Consider the following 24,000-nt stretch of genomic DNA (forward strand, 5'->3'; position numbering starts at 1 on the left):
TCCGTTCCGTCCTCCTTTCTTCTTTCCGTTCCGTCCTCCTTTCTTTTTTCCGTTCCGTCCTCCTTTCTTTCTTCTTTCCGTTCCGTCCTCCTTTCTTTCTTCTTTCCGTTCCATCCTCCTTTCTTTCTTCTTTCCGTTCCGTCCTCCTTTCTTCTTTCCGTTCCGTCCTCCTTTCTTTTTTCCGTTCCGTCCTCCTTTCTTCTTTCCGTTCCGTCCTCCTTTCTTTCTTCTTTCCGTTCCGTCCTCCTTTCTTTCTTTTTTCCGTTCCGTCCTCCTTTCTTCTTTCCGTTCCGTCCTCCTTTCTTTCTTCTTTCCGTTCCGTCCTCCTTTCTTTTTTCCGTTCCGTCCTCCTTTCTTTCTTCTTTCCGTTCCGTCCTCCTTCCTTTCTTCTTTCCGTTCCGTCCTCCTTTCTTTCTTCTTTCCGTTCCGTCCTCCTTTCTTTCTTCTTTCCGTTCCGTCCTCCTTTCTTTCTTTTTTCCGTTCCGTCCTCCTTCCTTTCTTTTTTCCGTTCCGTCCTCCTTTCTTTTTTCCGTTCCGTCCTCCTTTCTTTCTTCTTTCCGTTCCGTCCTCCTTTCTTCTTTCCGTTCCGTCCTCCTTTCTTTCTTCTTTCCGTTCCGTCCTCCTTTCTTTCTTTTTTTCTATGCTGAACTATTCGACATTTCAGACTCAATGTGGCTGAAGTTGAGAGAAGGGCAAGCGGGACTGCATCATGTTGTTTGTGTATTCAAGACTATTCGGTTATGGGATTAAAAAGAGATGGAGATGGGGCAGAAGTGTACATTACTCAGCACCGTCCCCCCCACCCCCACCCCCACGCCCACGCCCACGCCCTCTCTTCTCCTTGTCAACTTTCTGGGCAGTCTTGAAAAGCTGAGTCCAGTGGATTCCTTCTGTAAACAACAATCCTTCCGCAACTCCACGCCGTGGAATCCTGTGGTCCCTGGTGTCCGTTGTGACAGACCCACGCAGCATAGCATTCCGCTCTGCCAGACGGCACGTTCAACACGATGACACGTTCACACACTGCTGCCAACACCGCCGACAGTCTCAAACAGTGGAGAGAGGAGCGGTACAGTCCCAGCAGACCTCAACACGTCCAGGATGCCGCGGCGCCCAATAAAAGGAAACGCGCTGGTTAAATATAAAAATAAAATAAGGTAAAAAAAATAAAATAAAATAAAAAAGCACGGGCAACATCATTCTGACGCCCGGAAAGAAGAGATCTGGGCAAGAGTTATGTCCCATGGTGCCCATGTTCCAAACAGTTAAAACAGACGTGTTGTCGTTCGCTTCAATGTGTTACTGTTTGCTCACATGAGATTCGATTCAGTTGTGAATCGCGAAAGCATAATTCTCTCTCTCTCTCTCTCTCTCTCTCTCTCTCTCTCTCTCTCTCTCTCTGTGTGTGTGTGTGTGCGCGCGTGTTCGCGTGCTTGATAAAGGATAGAGGCTTTTAACTGTCTGGGAATCAAAGTCTTCCAGGAAATACTTTTTATGTCGAAATGTTAAAAGGTAGTTGGAAAACGTTGAATAATGTACGGGTTGATTGTTTTCAATGAAGTAGCAATCGTATATTTTGCAGACACGGAAATATTTCAGAAGAAAGAAGTATGTTTGTCATTCACCACATGAAAAAAAGTATTTGTTAATTGAATTTAAGTGTCATAAAACTCCGTTTCTGTCTCTGTCTCTGTCTCTGTCTCTCTCTCTCTCTCTCTCTCTTTCCCAGAGGGCTGGATGGAAAAAGTAGAAATCCTTATTCCACTGTCCTTTTGATATGAAATTCGTTTCGTTTGGAATCATCTATCCCCCCCTCTCCCCCCAACGCCCACCCCCCCCTCCCCAACCCTCGCTATCTCTGTCTCTCTCTGTCTGTCTCTCTCTCTGATACCAGCACTCTTCGATTTGTCACACGTTTCCAGATGATCGAATCGGAATCGAGTTCTGGCACCCCACGCCAGCCAGACTTGAGACTCTGGCCTGGGTGTCAAACCAGTCTTTCTGTACTGAGGCGGGGGTCGAAAATAGGTACTAATGACACAGGGAGTGTCCCCTCAGACAGTTCCCGAGACGGTTCCCGAAATAAAAGTGCGTACATTGCTGTGGTGGTTCCAACGACAGATGTGTGTTGTGAGGAGGTGGTTGTAATCACAGAGAGGGAAAGTTCAGTGGAAGTCGGACTATATAATAGCAGTAGTATTTACAGGGTAGGTAGGCTGAATTGCGAACGACCCAGTCAGAGCGACCAGCTCAACGTGTGTATCGTACAGATACAAGGTTGGACCATCGTCAAGTGTAGCTCTTCTGTTTTTGAAGGCTTTCTCCGATTGGTTGCACTAGGAAACGTTCATCTTGCACTTCTTTTCAACGGTTGAAATAGCAGGGGTGTGGATACACATATCAAAGACTGCATTGCATGGTGCTTTCCAATAGTGCTTTAAGGTAGCAGTGCCGCCCAAACTGAAATATTGTCATTTTTGGTATATGGTCTTACTAATGTTTTATTTTTAGGTAACTTGCCTTAGAATGACAAAATACATTAGAAATGATGTAGCAGGGCTTAAACTTTGCAGAAAACAATTTTTGTGTCTTTAGAGCCGAAAATACAGAATGTGTTGTTGTTTTTTATGGTTTTTCAATATCTCAAGAACTAATTGAGATAAATTGTTCAGGTTTTTCACACTTCTTTTTTACACTGTGGCCTGTTGCAGAGATCTCAATTTGGGGTTCTCTTGTGCAGTTCAACTCTTTTTTTTAATTTGTTTTTCATCACATTTTTTTTCTTGTAATGCGAGCAACCGCAAGAACATTCTATTAGCCCTACCTCCTGTTTGTTTGGTTTATGTTGTAAAACTATCCATTTTCTTCGTTTGGGTGAAATTCGAAAGCTCTCCAATGTTCAGATTTGTGTCAAACAGTGGAAAAGTAAATAAAGCAATTTTCATATCCGCGATGCTCACATTCTGTATTTCCGGCTCTGAAGACACCTAAAAATTGCTTTCTGCAAAGTTTAAGCCCTAGTACATCATTTCTAATGTATTTTCTCATTCTACGGCAAGTTATATAAAAAAAAATAAAACAATAGTAAGACCATATACCAAAAATGACAAAAAATATGTTTCAGTCTCGGCGGTACTGTCACCTTAAGAAGAGAGAATATATCTCGGTTGCTACATAAGACTAAAATAATGTAGTTTTGCCATATTGATTCTCTGTGTGTGTGTGTGTGTGTGTGTGTGTGTGTGTGTGTGTGTGTGTGTGTATCTGCTGATCTGTCTGTGTATTTCTCTCTCTCTCTCTCTCTCTCTCTCTCTGTCTCTCTCTCTCTCTCTCTCTCTCTCTCTCTCTCTCTCTCTTCTGTTTTTACCCTTCTCTCGCACAATAACTCTCTTCATATGTCTTTCATACACACACACACACACACACACACACACACACACACACACACACACACACACACACACACTCACACACACACGTTCACTCTCTGGCGCTCTCTGTCTGTCTGTCTGTCTGTCTGTCTGTCTCTCTCTCTCTCTCTCTCTCTGTCTGTCTTTCTTACCTTCTCTCTTTCTCTTTCTTACCTTCCATCTGTCTGTCTTTCTTTCTCTCTCTCTCTCTCCCCCTTGCTCTCGTTTCTTCATAACCCCTCTATTGCGCCTCTTTTGTTATGCTTCCTTCTTTTTTATTTTCTTTTATTTTTCTTCTTCTTTTTTTTTCGCGTGCGCGAGAGAGAAAGCATATGTGTGTGTGTGTGTGTGTGTGTGTGTGTGTGTGTGTGTGTGTGTGTGTGTGTGTGTGTGTAGTAGTAGTAGTAGTAGTAGTAGTAGTAGTCTTCAGTTTAACGTCTTCCACTTTAAGTGATATTAGACGGGGAAAAAAGGGAGTGTGGGGAGGAGGTGGGGGAGGGGGCGTGGAGGGCGGGGCATGGTGGGAACGGTATTGGGCAGAGGGTGAAGAATGGTGTGTGTGTATGTGTGTGTGGGCGTGTGTTTGTGTGTGTGGTGGGGAAAGATATAGAACATTGGGAAAAAAAAACATTAAAAGGGGAGACATAGGCACAATATAGAAGGAAACGCTAAATTCAAACAACTGTAACAACTATAACAAATGTCCATTTGGACTATACAGCAAACCTTCTGCAATAGCAGATAACATCTTGAAATTGTCAAAACTAAATTCAAAAGAAGTTTTCGAGAAGTCTGGTAAAAACGATTTCAGACTCTGACATTCAAAGAGTATGTGTTTGCTAGAAATAGATTCTCCACATATGCATTTAACATCTCTGTTGAACTTTGTTATAAAAGCGTTCAGCTTTATCCTGTTTGATAATGCCTGAATTTGCCTTAATCTGAATAAATTACTGAATGTATTTGATTGATTGATAGATTCCGGTTGTTGAATATTATTTATACTTTTATTTAAAACTTTGCCACTTTGCTGGTATACTTCCCTGACTTTGCTCCATTACGCTTTTTCTAGTAAGCGGTACCCCTCTTGTACAGACAAAGGCACATAAAGGTCTGTGGTTCCCTGTTGGTGTTTTGCACCTTTTCTTGCAGCCCTGTCAGCTCATTCATTATCTTGGAGACCAAGGTGAGAAGGAACCCAACAAAAAGTTATATGTGTTCCTCTCAAATTCAAAAGATGGTGTGTGTGTGTGTGTGTGTGTGTGTGTGTGTGTGTGTGTGTGTGTATGTGTGGTGTGTGTGTGTGTGTGTGTGTGTGTGTGTGTGTGTGTCCGCGCTTGCTTGCGCGGGCATAAAAAAAACCTACAAAAATACACATTTATTCCAAACCTGTTCACAGGCTTCAAAACTTCTGACATTCGCATTCTGGAGTACAAAACAAACCAAAAACACAAAATCAAAAGATTTAAATTATAAAAAAAAAACCTAAGAAACAAACAAACAAACAAACAAAGAAAAGCAAAGAAAGAAAGCCAGCAACAACAAAGACACGACACAGTCAACGCGCTGTGCCCGCAGACACCTGAACCACTGAACAACAATCATCAGTGTCTCTGCTTTTTGCTCTGTTGTTGTCAGTTTGAGTTAGGTCATTGTAACTGGCTGGGTACAGTTAAACAAGTTCTTTCAGTAAATGGATTTGGTATTGTATGGCTGAGTCAGGGAGTTGGGGATGAAAGAGGGTTTCTATCAGAATTTAAAGATCGCTTAGCGTCTTGTTATAAACAGAACTGGCATTCTAAAATGGAAGATGATGTGAAGTATTCTTGGTTCCATTCCTTTAAAACTATTTTACAACCGGAGAAATTTTTAGTACTAGTTACCAATAAATGGCACAGAGATATGCTAGCAAGATTCAGAAACAGAACCTTAGGTTTAAAAGCTAACAAATGGTTTGATCTTGAGGGTTTAGCTGATTGTATGTGTACAGTGTGTATGGAGGATGTGAGAGAGGATGAAGATCATTTTTTATTTCATTGTAAAGCTTATGAAGACATTAGAGCCAAGACACGACTTTTTCATATTGCTGCTGAGAAAAAAGACGTGCTTAGTCTGTTATCCACTGAAAATGATGAAATTATAATGTTGCTTGCCAAATACATAGCAGAAGCTGTTAATATCAGGAAAAGGAAAAATAGTAATAACACGTAATTGTCACTAGTTATATGATTAGCCTGGTACAGCTGTATACACTTGATGGTCACATTGTATGTTTATAGTCTATTGTATGTTGTTTCACTACTATGGTGTGCGTACGTGTATTGGCACATGCACAAATGTACGATTAAGTAATCTTTTTTTGAATTCAGTTATTGACATTATATGGTTTATTTATTGTTTGTTTTCTTTCATCCAATACAGTGACGCTGCAACTTAGAATTGACCCCCTTGACATAAGGGCTGTAGTTAGGCCAATGTCAGTAAAAAGTGTCTGAAGCGTCTGAAGCATCTGAAGCTCTGTTGTTGTCCCACAGCCTGTCCAACGTGAGCGGAAGTCTGGAGGAGCGCATGCACGAGCTGGTGCGCGCCTTCTCCTCGCGCACGGAGCGCTGCAAGAAGAAGATCTCCGGCTCTCCCACCCCCTCCTCCTCCGACAGCTGTGACGCCGTGTCAGGTGAGACTGTCCGTGTGTGTGTGTGTGTGTGTGTGTGTGTGTGGAGGGGGGTGATGGGGATAAGAGGGGGAGGGGTCGGGGGGGGGGGGAGCGTGGATGTGGATGTATGGTGTGTGTGGGGTGGTGGATGTGGATGTATGGTGTGTGTGAGGGGGGGTGGATGTGGATGTATGGTGTGTGTGTGTGGGGGGGTGGTGCGGAGGGGTTGGCGGGGTGAATGAGTATGTGTATGTGTGTGTGTGGGGGGATGGAGGGGTATATGTGTGTGTCTGTGTGTGTGTGTGTGGGGGGGGGATGTGTGTGCACGTGGGTGAATGTGTGTGTGTGTGTGTGTGTGTGTGTGCGTGTGAGTATGTGTGTTTGTGAGCATGTATAAACGTGTGTGTGTGTGTGTGTGTGTGTGTGTGAGAGAGAGTGGTGGGGTAGGAGTGGGCACCTCGTGTGTCAGCGTTTGTTTTGTCTGTCGCTCTCTTTGAACTGATCACCTTTTGTTTTGTTTTTTTCCCCCAGTTTGTCGCTCAGCTTCTTGGCTTGGATGTTGTTTCTTTCTTTCGTTTGACGTCTTTCACTGTTTGGTAGTTGACCAGCAACAAGAAAAAAAAGGGACTTGATTTTGGTTGTATGTGTATGCGTGCGTATGGGTGTGTGCGTGGTTGTGGCCGTGTGTGTGTGTGTGTGTGTGTGTGTGTGTGTAAAGTTGTGGGTGAGCGATGGCAGGGGGTGACTGGATACTGACACAGGGGAAGCGACACAAAGGGAGATAAAAAAACAAAAAAAAACAACGAAGTGCAAGGACGGGCCTGACTGAATGAGAATAAACCATAATCATGAACCTCTCTACAATATAAGCAATAATAAATATAACACAAGCTAAATACAAGCAAAACAGAATCAGTTACAAGGTAGGTACCAGCTGGACTTCATACATTCCGAATCGGTCGAAGTGACAGACAATTGTTCAGAATGTCTTGTAAGAACAGATCATTTTTCAAAACGTCTTCCAACCACAGATCGTTGTTCAAAACGTCTTCTAACATCAGATCGTTGTTCAAAACGTCTTCTCTCATCAGATCGTTCAAAACGTCTTTCCGAGAACAGAGGGTGTTGGAAGAAAACCTGTTAGTGAGGGTTGCTGTTTTTCTTTCTTTCTTTTTTGTATTAAGGCCATATGCCTTGTTCTTTAGACTGTTATAGTAGGCTTGTCTGTGCATCTTTCTAGGACTCGGCCTTGAATGCATGTCCTTATGAATGTTCTTTTCTTTTGCTATTTTTAACGTTCTTCTCTTGTCGTTATGAACGTGTTTTTTTCTTCTTCTTCTTCTTCTTGGTGAACGTCCATCTCTTGTCTGTATATACGTACGTGTCTTGGTGAAGTTCAGTCCTTGTCTTTGTCAACCCTTATCTGGTCTCTGCCTTTATGAATGCCCATCTCATGACTTTGTATGAACAGTCTTGACTGTACGAACGTCCCTGTCGTGAATCTTCTCTGTCTGAACATCATTCTAATTATGAACCGTCTTCTCTAATGTCTTTCTGAACCTTCCGGCGTTTATGACCGCTTTTCTCTTATTTGTTTATGAACGTTCATCTCGTAATTTCTTTATTAATTAAAGTTCTTTTCTTTCTTTATGGACGCTCCTATTTCATGCCCTGAAGACCGCTCTTCTCTTGTGTCTTTATGAACGTTATTTATTGTCATTTTGAGTAAGCGAGAGAGAGAGAGAGAGAGAGAGAGAGAGAGAGAGAGAGTGTGTGTGTGTGTGTGTGTGTGTGTGTGTGTGTGTGTGTGAGATGAGGAGGCGGAATAATGGTTTTTGACAAGATGATAGTTTGCATGTTATTCACAGTGTTTCAGTCTACACACACACACACACACACACACACACACACATTTTGAAATGTCCGGGTTCGTATTTCCGGTGGCAGTTATTCTTCCACGTGGTCGAGATATGCACGCCCCAGTGCACAGCCTCCGGGTTATTGCCAAACATGTTTTGTTCGCGCGAATTCAGTGATTTGTTCTGTTTTGTATTTTCGTTGTTGTTGTTTATCAGATCGTGATGTTTCCCTGGAATTAGACAGCTACAGCATGGCTTCCCTGTCGGATAGTTTCGTTACAGCACTGGGAAGCGTCAGCTCCTTGCAGTGTCAGTTTCAAAGGTGTCAAAGCATGTTAAATGATCCATATTCCTCACAACATACCTGCTATAAAAAAAACCCAACAGATTCATAAAGAAAGCAGCAGATGTCTGACCGTGACATTAACCCAACGCACTGGTTTAGGCCTTGAGGGAATGCAGTCCGGGTTTGTAGGAGGCACCGTGGCTAAATCAGTTAGGATCGGATCAGGTCGGGGTTTAAACCTGTGATCAGTTTCCGAGGCCCTGGTTCAGGATAGTGTTGTGTCTTTGGGAAAGGCTCTTTACACCTTCTCCTTCTTCTTCTTCGTTCGTGGGCTGCAACTCCCACGTTCACTCGTATGTACACGAGTGGGCTTTTCACGTGTACAACCCCCACCCCACAGTGAATGGTTTTCACTGTCCCTAAATGGCTATGGGACATTTGACCTGCTTTGTAGTTGTTTAGGAATTAATCACTGGAAACAAAATGTGAATGTGTGACGAAGAAGAAAGATACTGCTTGAGTCGTTTCCAAGGTGGAACAAAAAAGAAGATAGAAACGAAAATGACCGGGTGGGATGGGGGCGGGGTGTGTGGGGGGGGGGGGGCGCACGTAAGAAAGTGACATCTACAGCTGTGTGCCGTAATAGCGTTAAACAAAGAAAGAAAGAAAGATAGAAATATCTTTTTTCCTTGTATGTGTGTGAGAGACAGAGAGAGAGACACACACACAGACAGAGCGGGGGGAAGGGGGTGTAGGGGTTGACAGAGAGAGAGAGAGAGTGGGATTCACATTCCAGGTACTGGTTCTGGCGCCCATTCAAGCATGAAGTTGGACAGTGACTGTAATCACTGGAGCTTGCATTTAAAAGGTAAACAACCTGCAGTGAGTGCACTTGTCTCCCTTGGACATTTTCCAGTTAGTTCTTCTCAAGAGAAGGGTATACACCGACCTCCCGTCCCCCTATCCCTCCCGCCCCCTTAGTTCTTATCCCTCTCCCTAACCTCCCCCATCCGTACCCCACGGCACATCCTACTTCGCTGGTTTTTTGGATTGTCATCTGATTCAGCACAGTTGCGAATATTAACGCACATTTTGTAGAAGCTTCATATTAGGAAAATTTCAATTTCAAAGATTTTTTATGTTTGTTTGTTTGTTTTTTGTTTATTATTATTATTATTATTATTGTTATTTTTTGTTTTGTTTTGTTTTTTTGTCTAGCACTAAAATGAAGAAAGAAGTCCAGTTTCTTCTGTCAATTTTGTCGCTGACATCTCTTGACGACAAAGAACATAGTTTTTTTTAAACAACATTCAAAACAAGTCATGCTGCACGGTTCGACAGTCAATCATCAGATACATGTTTGTGGAAGATGCGTCCCCTGGTGGCACGGGCGTTAGCAATGATGGCGGTTGAAAGCAAGGGGAATAACAACCCTTAATTTGATTACAAGTGTGAACACTTTGAAATGTTTTCATTCACAGCACGGCAGAATATTTTTTGCTTTACAGTTCGCTGGACACCGGAGAGATTCGATTGAAAAGACTGAAGAATAAATGTATGGAACACACACACACACACACACACACACACACAGAGAGAGAGAGAGAGAAAGTGTGTGGGAGGGGAGGGTGGGCGGGCTGAAATTCTTAAATTCTCACTCTCGTGCCCGATGAAGCGAGATATTTGCAGATGGGCTGAAATCACAGAGCGTGCGGTGATATTGAAAGGTGGACAACCCGCAGTGAGCACAGTTATCTCCCTTCCACGTCTCTGATCCTTTTTTTTTTTTTTTCCTTCAACGGATCGTATATCAATATTCCGAGGATGTCGCAGGCAGGAATTTATTTTTGTCCACCACGGCCCTGATCGATCCGAGAAAGGGTCGTGTGGAATTCCCCTCCTCTTCCAGGCCACGGAACAGTGAGGTTGGAAGGAGGGGGGCAGGGGGGAGGGGGGATTCTGTTCTGTTCTCTTCTGATCTTGGCTGTTTCTGTTCCCTTCTCGTGTTTATTGATCTCAAAATCGGTGTCTCCGTGGTCTTCGTGAGCGTTCTTCTCTTATCTTTGCGAAAGTTCCTCTTGACAGCATTTCATGCATACTGTTTTTGTTAGTGGTTCTTTAAAAAAAATTCGTTTTTTTAATATAAAAGCGCTCCAAAAAATCAGAAAATGAGGCAAAATACTGCTACTAATTTCAGGAGACGAGGCCGCAACAACTGATTTTTAAATTCTTTTTTTTTAAAGTGAACTGGCCTGGGCAGACAAACATTATCGCAGGCAGCGAAAGGGGGTGTGGCAGATAACGTGTCGGTGTCTGACGACTTTCTGCTGTGTTCATAGCATGAGAAAGTTCAGATTTCCGTCGACATTGGCGAAACAGAGTGGCGTATGTACGTGTGTGTGTGTGTGTGTGTGTGTGTGTGTGTGTGTGCGTGCGTGCGTGCGTGCGTGCGTGCGTGTGTGTGTGTGTGTGAGACACAGATAGAGAGAGAGAGAATCAGAATCATCAATATAATATTCATTGATCATGAAAAACATGAATAAAGGTTCAGACACATTCCGAAAAAGTACAAAATCAGGGACCAGTTCGATGTCCGAACGACCTTGGTCAATTGACTGCAAGTCTTCAGGGATACCCTCACTCACCGAAGAGGTCCACTCCAAGGAAGTCGACGAACAGTGATCAGTTGTTGTCCGACGGTCGTCCGACATGTACATGCAGCGCAGCGGCTATTCTCAAACATTCGAACATTAAGTATTTAGGCTGGTCAGTCGATTTATCACAGGGTTGTATTTACACATAACTATGACTGATCGTGTAAGAATTGCTCGAGTTTGTTGATTCAGACTTTTTTCGCATTATTATTATTATTTGTTATTATTATTATTATGATCATCATCATCATTGTTTATTATTATTATTATCCTTGTTGTCATCCTCGTCGTCGTCATTATTATTATCATTATTTATTGTTGTTGTTTTTGTTATTATTATCAATAATATTGTTATTATTATTATCATTTAGTCACAGCAGTTTGTGTTAAATTCAGGCTGGTCTCCCTGGGAAACAATCGTCCCTGCAGTACAGCGCCATCAATATTTTGTTGTTGTTTCTGTGTTTTATTACATTTTTTTCTACCACGGTGGCTTGTTATACAAAATCTTACCAGGGACAACCCTTTCGTTGCCACGAAATGATTGTTCCATGCCATGGAATGGTTCTCCCATGCTCGCAAAGCGCGTGCTGCCCACGACACCTCGGTTTGTTGTCTCATCCAAATGACCACCACTCAGATCACCAGTCAAAGAAGGCATAGTTTTTTCAGTTTCAGTTTCTAAATGAGGTGTCACTGCGTTCGGACAAATCCATAATTATACGCTACACCACATTCGGTAGGCAGATGCCTGACCAGCAGCGTAACCCAACGCGCTTAGTCAGGCCTTGAGTGTATGCATATATATATGTGTGTGTACCGATGAGAGTGGATTTCTTCTACAGAATTTTGCCAGAGGACAACACTCTCGTTGCCATAGGTTCTTTTACAGTGCACCAAGCGCGTGCTACACACGGGACCTCGTTCTCTCATTCGAACGAACAGACGTTGAGTTCGCTATACCAGTCAAACTCGGGGGGAAAGGGCGAGAGCAGGATTCGAACCCAGACCCGCACAGACTCTGTATTGGCCGACGAGCGTCTTAACCATTCTGCCACCTTCCTCCTTAGTCAAGGCATGGAGAGCGTGGGAGTGAGCAGTCATGGTCCTCACAGGACTGGAACCAGTGAACATTCGCTATCCTAGTCGGGCGCATTGGGTCTACCACTTGGCCACCGCTCCACCTGACTCCGACACATGAATGTCTGTCGGGGTGTCGTGTCGTTTACAGAAACGTTGGGTTTTTTTTTATGGTTGATGGGAAAGGGGTGTTAGAGCCTGTTCCACGCCAGGAGAGGGTGATATTGGGAGGAAAAGGGTCGGGGCCCTTTCCTTGCCCCAGGAGAGGGTGATATTGGGAGGAAAAGGGTCGGAGCCCTTCCCTTGCCCCAGGAGAGGGTGATATTGGGAGGAAAAGGGTCGGGGCCCTTCCCTTGCCCCAGGCCAGGAGAGGGTGATATTGGGAGGAAAAGGGTCGGAGCCCTTCCCTTGCCCCAGGCCAGGAGAGGGTGATATTGGGAGGAAAAGGGTCAGGGCCCTTTCCTTGCCCCAGGCCAGGAGAGGGTGATATTGGGAGGAAAAGGGTCAGGACCCTTTCCTTGCCCCAGGCCAGGAGAGGGTGATATTGGGAGGAAAAGGGTCGGGGCCCTTCCCTTGCCCCAGGCCAGGAGAGGGTGATATTGGGAGGAAAAGGGCCGGGGCCCTTCCCTTGCCCCAGGAGAGGGTGATATTGGGAGGAAAAGGGTCGGGGCCCTTTCCTTGCCCCAGGAGAGGGTGATATTGGGAGGAAAAGGGTCGGGGCCCTTTCCTTGCCCCAGGCCAGGAGAGGGTGATATTGGGAGGAAAAGGGTCGGAGCCCTTCCCTTGCCCCAGGCCAGGAGAGGGTGATATTGGGAGGAAAAGGGCCGGGGCCCTTCCCTTGCCCCAGGAGAGGGTGATATTGGGAGGAAAAGGGTCGGGGCCCTTCCCTTGCCCCAGGCCAGGAGAGGGTGATATTGGGAGGAAAAGGGTCGGAGCCCTTCCCTTGCCCCAGGAGAGGGTGATATTGGGAGGAAAAGGGTCGGGGCCCTTCCCTTGCCCCTGTCTGATCCCGTGTCAGTATTGATTTGGCCACAACGTGGAAAGTTCGTCTTCTTCGTAAAGAGCCACATGTTTCGCTTCGTCAAGTCTCCGCACTCAGCTCTTTCAAGTCTGGCCTTAAAACCCACCTCTTCCCAAAATAGCCTCCCTTGCCTGCCCTTCCTTGTCTTTTCTTGTTTCTACAGTTTTAGAGTTATGCATGCGTGTGAATGACTGGTGCGAAAGCGCTTTGGTTTGTCTCTGCACAAGATTCAGCGCTATATAAATACCATTCTTCTTCTTCTTCTTCTTCTTCTTCTTCTTCTTCTTCTTCTTATTATTATTATTATTATTATGTTTCGCTGAGGGCAGTGGGTGAGTGAGTGATGAGCCGGTGAGAGAGAGAATGAGAGAGAGAGTATGTATGTATGTATGGAGAGAGAGAGAGAGAGAGAGAGAGAGAGAGAATGTATGTATGTATGTAGGGAGAAAGAGAGTGAGTATGTGTGTATGTTTGTATGTATGTATGTATGTAGGGAGAGAGAGAGAGAGAGAGTATGTATGTATGTAGAGAGAGAGCATGTATGTATGTATGGATGTAGAGAGAATGTATGCATGTGTGTAGGGAGAGAGAGAGTATGTATGTATGTATATATGTATGTATGGAGAGAGAGAGAGAGAGAGAGAGAGAGAGAGTATGTATGTGTAATCATTTAATAATGTATGTAATTTTATGTATCTATTGAATGTATTTTATCACATTCTGTCACAACAAATTTTCCCTTCGTGAAATTCGGGCTGCCCTCCCCATGGAGAATGCGTCATTATAGTGCAGTGCTACCAATCTGTTATTTTATTTTGCCTGCTAGTTTATTTGTTGTTTTCTGTCAAAAGTGGATTTTTCTATACAATTTTGCTAGAGACAACCCTTTTTGTTGTCGTGGGTTCTTTTCCAGGCGCTAAGTTACATGCTACACACGGGACCTCGGTTGATCGTCTCATCCGAATGATGTAACTGTTTCCCTTTTTTTAGACACTATAATTAGTTTGAGAAGAATGTCAGCTAGGGCAACAGATCATTAGGATCACGGGAGTTATAACTTGTCAGCCACAAGGTGAAATCGACTGAAGGAAGACATTGAAGAGGGAGGGGCAGGGCGGTAGTTACGGGGTTGGGGGGGGGGGGGAGTAGGGACGGCAGTTGGCTTCTTTGGTGATGTGAACTTTCATCTACAAATGTAGACGAGACTTCATCCAACAGCGTTAAGATGGGAGTTATTTTATGCTATTTGTTGTTGAATTTTATTTGTTGTTTTCACATCCTTATTTGGCGAACCGGCTGCCATTGATCCGAATAATAACAAAGCTCCATGTTCTAAAAGCTTTTTATGTTTCGTGTCATTTCTTTGCGTTGTTTATTATTTGTTTATTGCTGGAACATAACTATTTTGAAAGAAAGGAGGATACTAGTTGATTGTGCCATATTGACAGTTCTTGTTCAGTGTGCCAGTTCAAGTGAGAGATCACGTGAAGCACGTTGCTGTTACCACGGAGGTCAAGGTGCTTACGGTGCTTGTGCAAGACAGATCTCAGACCACTGTCCCGTTTCAGCCTGTCTGCATCGGCCTCTGATTTGTTCCCCCATCACTGTTCTGGGGATGTTGTACGCGGGGTTTGATTCTCCATCCCCATGTTCAATTTTAGAAAAAAAAAAGACTAAATAACACAAAAAGGAGAAAGAAACGATTGGAGAACTCCGCTTAGAAAGACAGAAGAGGGAGGAATAAATGAAAGTGATGGTTTTTTAGTCTTCTTCTTGTAATGTTCCTCATCTGCTGTCTTTATGGGTCTCTGGCTTGGGGTAGGAATTTTTTGTTCCCCACGGGAATGAAGCTTTGCAGAATGTGATGTATCGTGGTGGAAAGGCGTAAGAGCGTGTTTGTCATGTGTGTGCGCACTTGTGTGCGTGCGAATGTGGACGAAGAGAGACGTAATAGAGAAACAGAGAGAGAGAGGACTGGGATTTTGGATTTGATTCAAAAGAAATCTATGTCATGGAGAAGTGAGCTTCCGGCACTGCGTTCTTCAGAGTGTCTGGGTGCATTATGCACTGCATGTGCGGGCGCGCGCTTAGGTATGTATATATGTATGAATGTATGTGTGTGTGTGTGAGAGAGAGGTCCGGTATGGTGTCTGCGATCTTTTCTTTCATGATGTCTGTGGAAGGTCAGTTCTGGTGGAGCCCATCCCTCTCACCAGACGGGTTCACTCCCCACAAGTTGTAGGTAGTACTGGGTTTACATGGTTATCAGCAGCAGAGGAGAACCTCACCTGATCGGACGTGCATGTATGTAATGCTGTAATGAGAATTTCTACAGAGTCTGCTCACAAAATGCGGCTGTGGGCGCGTTTAGAAAAACAAACACACTTACACGGAGGCAGACAGAAAGACTCCCCCCCCCCACACACACACACACAAACACACTTACACGGAGGCAGGCAGACAGACTCACACCCCCCCCCCCCCTCCACACACACACAAACAAATAAAAACAAACACAACAATAACTGTTTTTGCTACTTTGCTCTTAGCCTGTGACAGCATTTTATCAACACATCCAAAACAGTAGACCAGTAAATTGGTTAACGTCTGTGCCGTGGGGAAGACTTGTGGATGGGAGAGGTCGGGAGGGGGCGAGGAGGTGGGGAGGTAAGGTAGATCGGAAGGGAAGCATTACTACTGGTGTCTGTCTCCAGCAACACAATGATTGGAATCCGGGTGGTCGCCCCTGGCAGAGAGCCGTCGCTGTCGCGCGACCATTTTCTGTCTGTGCTGTATGTGAAAGATATAGATTTCTGTGTGTCTGTGGCTGTAACTGAATTGTTTTATTCTTTCTTTCTGTCTTTCTTTCTTTCTTTTTCATAAAAGAGAGTGGTGTGTGTGTGTGGGGGGGGGGGTGCTCGTTTGTTTGTTTTTGTGTTCGTGTGTGTATGTGTGCGCTCTATCTATAAAAGGCGTTGTGTAGTCTGCTCCCGAGAGAGCTGCTGTTACTCCTTACAACAACAACAACAACAACAAAGACGTTGGTGATGGTGATGATGACGACGATAATGGCCATGAAAGCAGCAAGGAACACAACAAAACGTTTAGTTATTGATTTGCACAACATCAGCCTGTCTCGCGTTTGCCAAAATTGCCCACAATTTCGGTTGGTGGAAACTGTTACAGACAGGACGTGAGAAATGGGCGTATATCCTGACCACTACAGACAGGACGTGAGAAAGGGACATGTATCCTGACCACTACAGACAGGACGTGAGAAAGGGACATGTATCCTGACCACTACAGACAGGACGTGAGAAAGGGACATGTATCCTGACCACTACAGACAGGACGTGAGAAAGGGACATGTATCCTGACCACTACAGACAGGACGTGAGAAAGGGACATGTATCCTGACCACTACAGACAGGACGTGAGAAAGGGACATGTATCCTGACTACTACAGACAGGACGTGAGAAAGGGACATGTATCCTGACCACTACAGACAGGACGTGAGAAAGGGACATGTATCCTGACCACTACAGACAGGACGTGAGAAAGGGACATGTATCCTGACCACTACAGACAGGACGTGAGAAAGGGACATGTATCCTGACCACTACAGACAGGACGTGAGAAAAGGACATGTATCCTGACCACTACAGACAGGACGTGAGAAAGGGACATGTATCCTGACCACTACAGACAGGACGTGAGAAAGGGACATGTATCCTGACCACTACAGACAGGACGTGAGAAAGGGACATGTATCCTGACCACTACAGACAGGACGTGAGAAAGGGACATGTATCCTGACCACTACAGACAGGACGTGAGAAAGGGACATGTATCCTGACCACTACAGACAGGACGTGAGAAAGGGACATGTATCCTGACCACTACAGACAGGACGTGAGAAAGGGACATGTATCCTGACCACTACAGACAGGACGTGAGAAAGGGACATGTATCCTGACCACTACAGACAGGACGTGAGAAAGGGACATGTATCCTGACCACTACAGACAGGACGTGAGAAAGGGACATGTATCCTGACCACTTATTCTGGGGTGGGGAAAACACACACAGGATCCGGGAAAGGGGAATGTGTCGTTGGTGACTGGTTGGGTACGGACGGGGGGTGGTAATGGCAGCTCTTCTGATGTGGACGTTTATCTATTATGACGTTGAATGATGTCAGGAGATACAATGATTCAGTGATACACTCCACCACCCCTCATCTCGCAACCGCCCCCCCCTCGCACGCTCCCCCCCACCCGCACCCCCCAAGGGCTGTAGTAAATTTAAAAGACACGTTTGTGAATCCGATCCTTTTGGTCTTTTTGGATCGTTTCGGATAAGCGTGTGCTGTTACCACGATGACGATGATGATTGTTGTTGTTATTATTATTATTATTATTATTATTGTTGTTGTTGTTGTTGTTGTTGTCATTATGTTTAGGTATTACTATTATGTTGTGACACATGGTTGTGTGTTCGCGTTATTTTTTGTTTGCTTGTTTTGTTTTGTTTTTCTTTGGTATGTCATCGTTTGTTGATGATGTTATTATTAGTATTATTGTTCTTCTTGTTGTTGTTGTGATAATTATGTTTAGGTATTACTATTATGTTGTGACACATGGTTGTGTATTCGCGTTATTTTCTATTTGCTTGGGTTTTTTTTTTCTTTGGTATGTCATCGTTACAATCTGCTTTTTCAGTTTAATGATTGCGTTATTCCATAGAATAGATAGATTTTCAGTGAGACGGGGGTCACCGTTGAACTTTTTCCTTTATTCAGACAAGAACTATCAGCAACGAATGGACTGCGGACTGGTAATGCGCTCGCTTAGGAAGCGATTGTCCACGTGTGCGAACTGTGTGTACAGACCTGGATTCTCACGACCCCTCGACTAGAAGTTGAACGGTGCTGTAGCTGCTAGCCATTTGGATGAGACGAGAAACCGAGGTCCCATGCAGCATACACACTGCGCACGCAAAAACAAAGACAAAAACAAAACAAAACAAAAAAAAACACCCTCGGCAAGAAATGGGTTGTCCTTGGCAAATTTCTGTAGAAAAATCTACATTAAAGCAAGTGTATTAGCAGACAGAAAAACAAACAAACAAACAAACAACAACAAATGGCACACTGTAGCGATGCGCTTTCCCCAGGGAGAACAGCTCAAACATCACACAGAGCACAAAGTAGTAAAAACATAATACAAAAACAAAAAGGAAAAAGCAGTGACTGCAGGTGTTATTACGATTTCGCTGGTTGGCATTCTATTAAATATCATTCCTTGAAAATCCAGGAACACACACACACACACACACACACACACACACACACACACACACACACACACACACACACACACACACACACACACACACACACACACACACACACACACACACACACGGAGAAATAGATCGTGTGTTAGAAAAGCAAATAACATTTACATTAACAAGCAAACAACAACACCAGAACAAATAAACAAACAAACAGAATAAAGAAGAAGGACAAAGAGAGAGAGAGAAAAAAAAAAAAAAAACAAGAGGAAAACGGAATGGCCATCAGCATTTAGATGCCAGGAAGTGGGTGGGGAATGACGTCTTTCCGCCAAGGGCAGCAATGCAACGCTCACTGAAATCCCTGTCTCGCGAGAAGTAACAAAAAAAACAAAAAAAACAAAAACAAACCGAAAACGGACACCACTCTGTCTCCCACTCCCACGTTTCCATTACAACACTCACTCTGTCCAAAATCATGGTCGGCACAAATTCTGTCCGAATTGCAGTCAGTCGACTGGAAGTGTTCAGACAACAGGGACATGCTAAGAGCCACGCATTGAAAAAAAAACACATGAATAAAGCTTTCATGTTTGTTATTGACATGGTCACTAAAAGTACCACCACCATTATCACCATTGTCGCCGTCATCGTGTTTTTCGTCTTCAAAAGTAAGCCGGCTTCATTTTTGTTTGTTTGTTGTTTTGTGCGCGCGCGCGCGCGTGTGTGTGTGATGGTGTATTTGTATATATAGCCTACATGTGAGTGTGCCTGCTTGTGTAAGCATGATCGTAGGTGCATATAACACATGATGCACACAGACACAGACAGACACACAGAGACACACATTCGCACACATGCATGCGCGCACAAACACACACGTACACACACACACACACACACACACACACACACACACACACACACACACACACACACACACACACACACACACATCTACTTTTCTTCTTTTTAAACGTACGAATCTCTAACACCAATGAGACAAAATGATGATTGATCCGTCTGGGTGACGTATTTCCGCCAAGGGCGACAATTCTCACAGCAATCATTAATTCACAGCCAGTCACAGAGAGAGAGAGAGAGCAGCGTCACCGCGCCCCCTTTCCTCAACCCTGAGCACCAGTATCCCCCATTCACATTTTCTTCACACGGCCAACAACACGCACGACAATAACAACAACAAAAACCACCCAGTGTGCAATGATGAGGTGTGGAATGCTTAATACTCACAGCAACATGATGTTTTAACTGCCCAATGTAGAAATCAGATTTCTGTCTGTAAACCTGCATTGATACCCAGGGCAATATGATGTTTTATCTTCCCTGAACAAATTGAATTTCTGTCTGTAAATCTTTGTCACAAAAAAATGGTTACACTGATACTCTGAGCAACATGTTTTAATTTCCTAATGTAGAAATCAGATTTATTTCTGTAAAATTTTATCAGAAAAAAAGCTACATTAATACTCAGAGCAATAAGATGTTTTAATTTCCCTGTACAAATTGAATTTATATCTGTAAACCTAAGTCAGAAAAAACTGGTTACATTAATACTCAGAACAGTATGATTTTTTATCTTCCCAATGTACAAACTGAATTTCTATCTGTAAACTTTTGTCGGAAAAAAATGTTACATGAATACTCAGAGCAATATGATGTTTGAACTTGCCAGTGTTGAAATTAGATTTCTGTCTGTAAACCATTGTCAGAACATTTGCTACATTAATACTCAGAGCAATATGATGTTTTAACTTATCAATTTACTAATTAATTTCTATCTGTAAACCTTTGTCAGATTTTTTTTTATGTTAAACTAAATATTACTTAGATTACAGCTTGTAAGCTGGGAGACGTGAGGCTTCCATCGGTCACGGCTGACCGTGGACGATGCATCCTTGTCAGTGGCTGGCCGCTCGGCTGTGTCGCCCGTGACTGTGCGGACCAACTGTGCGGACCAGCGGACCAACTGACCAACTGTGCGGACCAACTGACCAACTGTGCGGACCAACTGTGCGGAGCTGCCGGCAGCCTCCGTAGCAAAGTTTTCATGTGTGGCGTCTGGTCTGTTTCTTCTGTTTGTAGTTCCTCTCGGTAATGTTATCTCTGCTGTTAATGGCTGAGGATAAAGTGATTATTAATGTGTGTTGTTTGAGCGAATGGGCCTTTTTTTCTCTTTGTTCTTGTGACATCACTCTTACTGTTTACATGGTATGTGTAAAGGATATATATATATATATATATATATGTGTGTGTGTGTGTGTGTGTGTGTGTGTGTGTGTGTGTGTGTGTGTGTGTGTGTGTGTGACGTTTCAATGCCAGGCACAAGAAATAAGCTATTTTGCTTTTGCCTATGGTCTGCTGGAGTTACTGCCTTCCTTATTGCGTGCCCCCTTGCGTTCAACAGCATTTCTTCCCCAGTCTCCAGGTGTTGGTTCAACAGCATTTCTTCCCCAGTCTCCAGGTGTTGGTTCAACAGCATTTCTTCCCCAGTCTCCAGGTGTTGGTTCAACAGCATTCCTTCCTTCCCCAGTCTCCAGGTGTTGGTTCAACAGCATTTCTTCCCCAGTCTCCAGGTGTTGGTTCAACAGCATTTCTTCCCCAGTCTCCAGGTGTTGGTTCAACAGCATTTCTTCCTTCGCCAGTCTCCAGGTGTTGGTTCAACAGCATTTCTTCCCCAGTCTCCAGGTGTTGGTTCAACAGCATTTCTTCCCCAGTCTCCAGGTGTTGGTTCAACAGCATTTCTTCCCCAGTCTCCAGGTGTTGGTTCAACAGCATTTCTTCCCCAGTCTCCAGGTGTTGGTTCAACAGCATTTCTTCCCCAGTCTCCAGGTGTTGGTTCAACAGCATTTCTTCCTTCGCCAGTCTCCAGGTGTTGGTTCAACAGCATTTCTTCCTTCGCCAGTCTCCAGGTGTTGGTTCAACAGCATTTCTTCCCCAGTCTCCAGGTGTTGGTTCAACAGCATTTCTTCCTTCGCCAGTCTCCAGGTGTTGGTTCAACAGCATTTCTTCCCCAGTCTCCAGGTGTTGGTTCAACAGCATTTCTTCCCCAGTCTCCAGGTGTTGGTTCAACAGCATTTCTTCCCCAGTCTCCAGGTGTTGGTTCAACAGCATTTCTTCCCCAGTCTCCAGGTGTTGGTTCACGATACCTTCCTCCTCGTGCGGTCGGTCGGTCGGTCGGTTGCAAGTCCCTCCCAGCGCTCAAAGTCAATGTCAAGGGCGTTCGTGTATATCTTGGATACCTAATTGTTATTTGGAAAAAAAGAAGAAAAGAAAAATCACCCAAAGTACGGCCCAAGGTTCAAGCAGAGTAGATGAATCTGTGCATCGCTTTCTTTACTTTCCTGAGTTATCATCAGTTTTATCGTCACATCATCATCATCATCATCATCTCTTTCTTGACGTACCGCCAGACATACCTTTGGTCGTTGCTTATAAATATGTAGTGATGGTAAGTGTGTACACGCAAGCGCGCGCGTGTGTGTGTGATGCATGTGTCTGTGTCTGCGTGTGTCTGTGTGTGTGTTGAACAGAGAATTCACTGTGGGTGGCGAGTGGAATCTACGCACAGACAACATTTCTCTCATCGTCACAGAAACAATCCACGACACTGCAGGCTCCAACTCTTACCAAACAATCAGCATCCGACGTAAAGCTTATCAACAAATACGGCACCTGATGGTCAACAAACATGGCGAATTGCGCAGGCCGTAAATGTCAATTTGGGGCGTGTTGGATGTACGGACATTGCAGATTATGGCTGATTTTAGCATCGTATTCAGCCGTAACATTCAGATCGTGCCAACAATGTAACCCCCCTGAACAGAGCCCGGGAAAAAAGTGTGTGGTATTTGCTGTGCGATCAGAGAAAATTGCTGGTTGCTGATATTGAAGCAATATAAAACAGCAGCTAGGGGATATTGTTTGCCCGCAGTTCCACCTCCATTAGGGATCCGATGTAATTTTCTTGACAGCCGTGTTTTGGGCCTGGTATTGTAGATGATGTTATCAGATTATTACAAACATAAGATTTTTTTTAAGAAATGGGTGACGTTATTGATCAAAAAGCAACATGTTGCTCTACGTATATTAGCACGTTGAGGAGGAGGGTGGCAGAATGGTAGACACTTATTTACCAATACCGTTTCCGTGAGGGTCTTGGTTCGAATCCCGACCTCGCTCCTTCCGTCAGTGTTTGACTGGAAAATCAAGTCTAAGCATCTAGTCATTCGGATGAGACAATACACCGAGGTCGCGTGCGCAGCATGCAGTTAGCGCACTGAAAAAGAACCCATGGCAACACGTGTTTTCCTCTAGCAGAGTTATAAGAAGAAATTCACTCTGGTAGATACACAAAATATAGTATGCATGCCTGACTAGCGCGCTGGGTTATGCTGCTGGTCAGGCATTTGCTTCGCAGATGTGGTGTAGCTTATTATCGACTTTGTCCGAACGCAGTAACGCCTCCTTGAGAAACTGAAGCTGAAATAAGTAGCGGTTTGATAGTGTACCCGGTTACCTTTCTGACCTGGTCAGGATTGACGGCCCACCCCGCCCTGTTCTGTGCTCTTTGCCGGACACGTGGATGAAACGATGTCTGAAATCGCGCGTTACAGACCCAGGTCCTGTAGGTTCCGAACACCTCCACACCGAGGTCCTTGATCTCAGAAATCTTTTCCGACAGAATACTGTTCTTTTCCGTTACACCGTTTAACTCTAAGTGTTAAAACATATCTCTTCAAACACTATTTTCAACGTTTGGTGTTAGGAGGGGTGTTGTGCGCGTGTTGTTTGGGTGGGGGAGGGGCTCGGGGACGGGGGGTAGGTAGGGGGGCAGAGAAGTGTTTGGAAGAGGGTGGAGAGGGATGAGTCGCATTTCATGTCTTCTTGGAGATGCGCGTGAGAATGCGAACGTGCGTGCGTGTGTGTGTATGCGCATGTGTGTGTGTGTGTGTGTGTGTGTGTGTGTGTGAACCCTCTCCAATCCCTCCTCCCAAACACCCCGACCACCTCACCCTCCTCAACTGACAACAATGACTGACCACCCCCAAGTTGCGTCTGCACACATCATGTAATCCTTCACGCTAGGAGAGGAAGCTCGCGCAGGTTATTTTTCGCCCTTCCCAAACTGGAAAACCAGATTAGAGGAGGAGAGGGATTTGGTCGACTGGAAGGATTGGCTGGGGAGGAGGAGGAGGAGGAGGAGAGAGATTGAGATTGAGAAGGTTTATTCATATAGGCCACAGCCCCTTTGAAGGGGGATATACAGTAAAATGCTGAAGTCATACATTCAAAAGTCTTCATGATGTAACATATACACTTCTCCTTTTGAGTGCTTTATACAGATATAGAGCGAACTCCTTGACAGTCTTTTCATTTGTTGATGACATTAATATGATAAGTCTAAACAAGCAGAGGTATTGACAGTATTTAGCTGGAATCAATTGTTCTCTAAGACCTCTTAATACTGGGCAGCACAGCACAAAGTGAACCTCATCTTCTTTAGAGGAGGAGAGAGAGAGAAAGAGAGGGGGGGGGAATGGCGGAGGACCTGGGGTGGTGGATAAGCCAGCGGCGTGACAGAAAAGACTGGTGGCTCTCGTTATACAGGTCACATCAAACTAACCACACTGGTGGTTCTCGTTACACAGGTCACATCAAACTAATCAGACTGGTGGTTCTCGTTACACAGGTCACATCAAACTAATCAGACTGGTGGTTCT

The 24,000-nt window shown here is 44.5% G+C and overlaps 1 protein-coding gene across 2 annotated transcripts in view; it reads left to right on the top strand.

Moving 5' to 3' along the window:
• Window positions 1-24,000, top strand: part of LOC143300380 (uncharacterized) — a 323,773-nt gene that overhangs the window by 113,509 nt on the left and 186,264 nt on the right. For both annotated transcript variants that reach the window (XM_076613997.1, XM_076613998.1), the window contains exon 4: window positions 5,945-6,084. In XM_076613997.1, coding sequence (XP_076470112.1) covers window positions 5,945-6,084 — 140 coding nt within the window. The remainder of the gene's footprint in view (window positions 1-5,944; window positions 6,085-24,000) is intronic.

The sequence above is a fragment of the Babylonia areolata genome, chromosome 26, assembly GCF_041734735.1.
Source record: "Babylonia areolata isolate BAREFJ2019XMU chromosome 26, ASM4173473v1, whole genome shotgun sequence".
Taxonomy (NCBI): Eukaryota; Metazoa; Mollusca; class Gastropoda; order Neogastropoda; family Buccinidae; genus Babylonia; species Babylonia areolata.